Genomic DNA, 6000 nt, shown 5'->3' with positions numbered 1-6000 from the left:
TGCCCACCACACACAGCTGTGTGCCCCGTATATTGTACCCACCACACACAGCTGTGTGACCCGTATATTGTGCCCAACACACACAGCTGTGTGCCCTGTATATTATGCCCACCCACACAGCTGTGTGCCCTGTATATTATGCCCACCCACACAGCTGTGTGCCCTGTATATTGTGCCCACCACACACAGCTGTGCCCCCGTATAGTGCCCACCACACACAGCTGTGTGACCCGTATATTGTGCCCACCACACACAGCTGTGTGCCCCGTATATTGTGCCCACCACACACAGCTGTGCCCCCGTATAGTGCCCACCACACACAGCTGTGTGACCCGTATATTGTGCCCACCACACACAGCTGTGTGCCCCGTATATTGTGCCCACCACACACAGCTGTGCCCCGTATGTTATGCCCACCACACACAGCTGTGCACACTCCGGTCCGGATAGATGGCGGCCTGGAGTCCACAGCCGCTTTCCTATGAGCTGCCGCCTCCGCCCTCCCCTCAGCGCTGCGCACACTGCTGTATTTCCGGCAGACATGGAGAGCAGCGGTTCCCCGGTGCTGTACGTACTGGCGGCTCAGCTATGTGCCGTGTACTCGGAGTCCCCGCTGCCCCTGGTCGTCAACACATGGCCCTTCCACAGCGCGACACAAGCAGGTGAAGAAGCTGTGCCGGGCTGTGTAGTGGCCCTGAGGGCAGTAGCCTCTGTGCCGGGCTGTGTAGTGGCCCTGAGGGCAGTAGCCTCTGTGCCGGGCTGTGTAGGAGCCCAGAAAGCAGCAGCCCCTGTGCCAGGTTGTGTAGGGGCCCTGAGGGCAGTGGCCTCTGGAGGGAAGCAGCCTGTGTGTTGGGTTGTGTAGGGGCCCGGAGGGCACTAGCCCCTGTGAAGCGCTGTGCCAAGTCCCATAGGGCAGTAGCCTCTGCGCTGGGGCCTACAGGGCAATAACCCCTATGCAAGCTGTGTAGTGGCCCGGAGGGCATTAGCCCCTGTGCCGGGTCGTATACAGGGCCCGAAGGGCAGTAGTCTCTGTGCCGGGCTGCGTAGAGGGGGCCCGGAGGGCAGTAGTCTCCGTGCCGGGCTGCGTAGAGGGGGCCCGGAGGGCAGTAGTCTCTGTGCCGGGCTGCGTAGAGGGGGGAGGCCTGGGGGGCAGCAGCCTCTGTGCCTGGCTGCGTAGAGGGGGGGGGGGCCCGAGGGCAGCAGCCTCCGTGCCGGGCTACGTAGAGGGGGGGGGTTCTGGAGGGCTGCAGCCTCCGTGCCGGGCTGCGTAGAGGGGGCCCGGAGGGCAGTAGTCTCTGTGCCGGGCTGCGTAGAGGGGGAGGCCTGGGGGGCAGCAGCCTCTGTGCCTGGCTGCGTAGAGGGGGGGGGCCCCGAGGGCAGCAGCCTCCGTGCCGGGCTACGTAGAGGGGGGGGGTTCTGGAGGGCAGCAGCCTCCGTGCCGGGCTGCGTAGAGGGGGCCCGGAGGGCAGTAGTCTCTGTGCCGGGCTGCGTAGAGGGGGAGGCCTGGGGGGCAGCAGCCTCTGTGCCTGGCTGCGTAGAGGGGGGGGCCCCGAGGGCAGCAGCCTCCGTGCTGGGCTACGTAGAGGGGGGGGGGTTCTGGAGGGCAGCAGCCTCCGTGCCGGGCTGCGTAGAGGGGGCCCGGAGGGCAGTGGTCTCTGTGCCGGGCTGCGTAGAGGGGGAGGCCTGGGGGGCAGCAGCCTCTGTGCCTGGCTGCGTAGAGGGGGGGGCCCCGAGGGCAGCAGCCTCCGTGCCGGGCTACGTAGCGGGGGGGGGGTTCTGGAGGGCAGCAGCCTCCGTGCCGGGCTGCGTAGAGGGGGCCCGGAGGGCAGTAGTCTCTGTGCCGGGCTGCGTAGAGTGGGGAGGCTTGGGGGGCAGCAGCCTCTTTGCCGGGCTACGTAGAGGGGGGGGGTTCTGGAGGGCAGCAGCCTCTGTGCCGGGCTGCGTAGAGGGGGCCCGGAGGGCAGTAGTCTCTGTGCCGGGCTGCGTAGAGGGGGCCCGGAGGGCAGTAGTCTCTGTGCCGGGCTGCGTAGAGGGGGGAGGCCTGGGGGGCAGCAGCCTCTGTGCCGGGCTACGTAGAGGGGGGGCCTGGAGGGCAGCAGCCTCTGTGCCTGGCTGTGTAGAGGGGGGGGCCCCGAGGGCAGCAGCCTCTGTGCCGGGCTGTGTAGGGGGCCCGGAGGATAGTAGCCCCTGTGTAGGGGCCTGGAAAGCAGTAGCCCTGGTGTAGGGGCCCGGAGGACCATGGCTACTGTGTAGGGGCCCTGAGTGCAGCAGCCCCTGTGCCAGGCTGTGTAGGGGCCTGGAAGGCAGTGGCCTCTGTGTAGGGGTGTCAGGAGGCTCAGGGCCATATGATACATAATGATGTGGGGGAGGTGGCAGCAGTGTGGTGAGGCAGTGGTGGCACATCCAGTACTGGTAAGTAGTGTTCTCATAACTTCACCCTGTAAAGTTCCCCCCTCTACTGATACCATGACCAGTGGGGGGCAGTGTTGTTTCTCACAGCTGTGTGCCCCTTTAGTCTGTTTTTTTTTCTTTTTCTTTTTTTTAAGAAAGGACCCTGGTTTTATTTCCCATCAGTGGTTAGAGATGAAGGCGTACCCTACTCTGAGACTCTCAGTAGCCGCGGAGGGCGTTTCCATTCCCCATATCTCTATGGTCACATAATGGACCATGTTCATGTAGGAAGAGAGATTCTTTTTTTTTTTGGCTGTGTAGCTGTTTGGAAGAGGCGATACTTGGTAGCTTGCGCCAAGTCACGGCTCCTTAATGCCGCAGGTCAGGGCAGAACTTGTCAGTATATCGATGTTTCTTTGTCATTTTCACAAATTATTAATGGGACTTTGGCTACAGGCCCTGAAAACATATGAAATCTTCAGCGTATAGTACAGAATCGGGTCACCCCCAGGATCCCATCATTTATAATATGTATACAGTATGCCATACCACACACCAGATAAATGGGGCACCAGAGACTCGTTTAGCAAACTTGGCTTTTCTGGTGGCTCATAAAGAGCACCATTTTGGCACATGGTGTGATGTCCTTTCTGGCACCGACGGTGCGCTTTTGTATGCAGCCTGGAAGGCGTTTGCGGCTGGTGGATCTCCGTTGGACGCAGTGGAGAAGGGCTGTGCTCAGTGTGAAGTTGACCAATGTGATGGCACCGTGGGATATGGGGGAAGCCCTGATGAAACTGGAGAAACAACACTGGATGCAATGATCATGAATGGGTAAGACAGCAGTCATCTGGATCGTACAACATTTGCACAGCTTTATTTCTTTATATTCATTCATTTACTGCTAATTTTGTTACATTTTACTTGTCACGTCGCCCTCCAGGGCCCTGTGCGCTGACCTGCGCTCATGCTATGTGCCTCCTTAGGGTACATTCCCACAGTCAGTAAACACTGCATGTTGGGCGCTGCGTACATCTGCAGAATCCAGATTTTACTGCATAGTGGATGGGATTATAAGAAATCCTATGTCTACTATGCGTGCACCAACGCCCGAGGATCACCTGCTGAGACGGACATGCGGTGTGTCTTTTCAGACCGCGGCGTGTCTTTTCATCTTGCAGAGACGCGAGTCTCCGCAAGATAGTCACCCGTCCAATGTATAGGACTCTTTGATTGCGCACGGTTCAATGAACACATGCGAAATAACCTGCGTTCAAAAGCCGTCAGCGCTTTGGATGGAGTGGACATGTGCTGCATCTGAAGCGCTGCCATTTACTAACCGTGTGCACCCGGCCTTAGTGTAATGTATATGGTATGGACTCTGTGAAGAATATCTGTATACATGTGGACCCCAGTGAAATATGCCATGTTTTTTTTTTTTTTTTCCTGGTCAGATTTCAGATCTATGGGGCGGTGATTTGTCAATGTTTTTTCACCAGACTTTCATTGAAAAAAAGCTTTGAAAAGTTGCAATTTTCTTTCACAAGGCGAGGATATGCAAATAAAAAATGCCACTTCAGGTGTTTTCATGCCATTCTTGCCCCAGCTCCGACAACGTAGGTAGAGATGAGTCCGGGTGTGACACCTGTTTGTCAAATTAATGAGGAACTATTTGCTATGCCACAAGTCTTACTCCGCCAGAGGCACACACAGCGGCACACGCCACCTTGCGCCTCGTCAAGTCTCTTCATGAATCAGGAGCATCCGCTTCAGTATGTCCCCTAATCAAGACTGGCGAGAGAATCACCGCTCTTGGTGACGCTCCACATACGACTGCAATGAGGCTGGGGACACACTACATTTATGGCCACTGTCATGCGCTTATATTGAGTCGGTAAATGCCCAACTACAGCCACAGCCTGGATAGATGCCCAGGAATACATCCACCATAGCAAGCCATTCCAAAAAAAAAAAGTATCCTCGAGGTGTGCAATGCTTTCCAGTACTGTTACATTGCAGATTCATTAGCCAAATAAAGGCCAAAAGAAAACACTTGTTGCCTTCATTTGGTAACTAACGGCCCAAAGGAACATTGAAAAGAATATGCTGGAAAAAGTTCCTGATGTATGCCTTTATCCTTGGAGACAGGTGGCGGAACAATAGTCACCTAGTGCTTCTGGGGAAGTCCGACTATGGCTTGTATAAATCAGAGCTGTAATATCTGAGATCTTTGTGTATCTTCAGTTTCTGTAGTTCCTCATTTGATTTCTAAAGAATCGCTCAGCAGCTACTACCACGTACTATAATGCAGGTGACTGGGATCGCAGAGCAATCCCTGGGGTCCTGCCACAGTGACAAGCAGGTAACAAAAAAAAATCCATCTTGTTGTGACTTCTTGTGACTTTCTGGTTGGGGTTATGGTAGCCTAGGGATTCCATTCATCTGCATCACAATGCAGTGTAGCAGCTGCACAGAGTGATCTTTGGCAATACATGTGTGATGATCAATGTCGTCATCTAGCTGCAATTTAACACAGTATTTGCCAAACTCCAGCCATCACGTCCACCCACCAATAAATAGGTTAAAAAAAAAAAAGACGTGGGTTCCCCTGTATTTTTGATTACCAGCCAGGCAAAACTCACAGCTGGGGCTGCAACCCTCAACTGTCAGCTTCCGCAAGGCTAGTTATCAAGAGTAAAGGGGTCTCCACGCTGTTTTTTTAAATTATTTAAATAATTTTTTAAAAAAAGGCGTGAGGTCCCCCCGTTTTTGACAACCAGTCTGCTAAAGCATACAGCTGGGGGCTGGTTTTTTCAGGCTGGTAAGGGGCCATGGATATTGGCTCCCCCCAGCCTAAAAATAGTAGCCCGCTGCTGCCCAGAAAAAGCACATCTATTAGATTCATGAATTATGGCACTTTGCCTGGCTCTTCCCACTTGCCATGTATGCACCAGCATATCATTAACTCAAAACTGAAAATAAAGATTAAACAACCACAAGACAGATTTCATCAACCAAGGTATCATTTTAATCCATATAACTTCTCCGACCTGACACTGTAAGGCTGCTGTGCACAATCCTGCTCCCTTTAAAGAACTTCCCACCATGATAAGGGAAGCACAAAGGAAGGAGTGATGATTGCTGGAGGATTGTCTGACAAGACATACTGCATTATGGCAGATCTAAATCCTCTAAGGCTGGTTTTACACTTGTGTTTTTTGCGGCCCGCTTTTATGGGCCGTATTGCCGTGGTTTTTGCGGCCTCCCGCAAAAACTGGCTGCAAAAAACCTTCTTGGACCACCATTTTTCTCCTTCGCCTCATTGGGGACACAGGACAGTGGGTGTATGCTACTGCTGCCAGGAGGCTGACACTAAGAGGATGAAAAAAAAGGTTCGCTCCTCCACAGTATACACGCTCGCCTCGATTGCAGGCGGAATCAGTTCTTGCTTGGTGTCCTAGGAGGCACACACGTCTGGCCTTTTTTCCAGACTTGTTTATTATTTTTTTTTTTTTTTTTTTCATTTTTTCGATGAAGATGACAGGGGCAACGGACCCTATTGAAAGGGTCAGATTTCAAACCAACAACGGGCGAGCACGTGCGAGTGTC

The 6000-nt window shown here is 54.1% G+C and overlaps 1 protein-coding gene across 2 annotated transcripts in view; it reads left to right on the top strand.

The window, feature by feature from the left end:
- Positions 1–435: 435 nt before the first annotated feature.
- The window catches only part of AGA (aspartylglucosaminidase), a 61077-nt gene continuing 55512 nt past the window's right edge, over positions 436–6000 (top strand). The window contains exons 1-2 of one of the 2 annotated variants that reach the window (XM_073577852.1): positions 530–662; positions 3072–3225. In XM_073577852.1, the coding sequence (XP_073433953.1) occupies positions 542–662; positions 3072–3225 (275 nt within the window). In that variant the 5' untranslated portion in view covers positions 530–541. Of the gene's footprint in view, positions 663–3071; positions 3226–6000 lie in introns of both variants that reach the window. The other variant, XM_073577861.1, reaches the window with a different exon arrangement.

The sequence above is a fragment of the Dendrobates tinctorius genome, unplaced genomic scaffold (genome assembly GCF_039654945.1).
Source record: "Dendrobates tinctorius isolate UK_male_01 unplaced genomic scaffold, ASM3965494v1 ptg000008l, whole genome shotgun sequence".
In the NCBI taxonomy this organism is placed as follows: Eukaryota; Metazoa; Chordata; class Amphibia; order Anura; family Dendrobatidae; genus Dendrobates; species Dendrobates tinctorius.
This window is presented reverse-complemented; position numbering and strand designations above follow the sequence as displayed.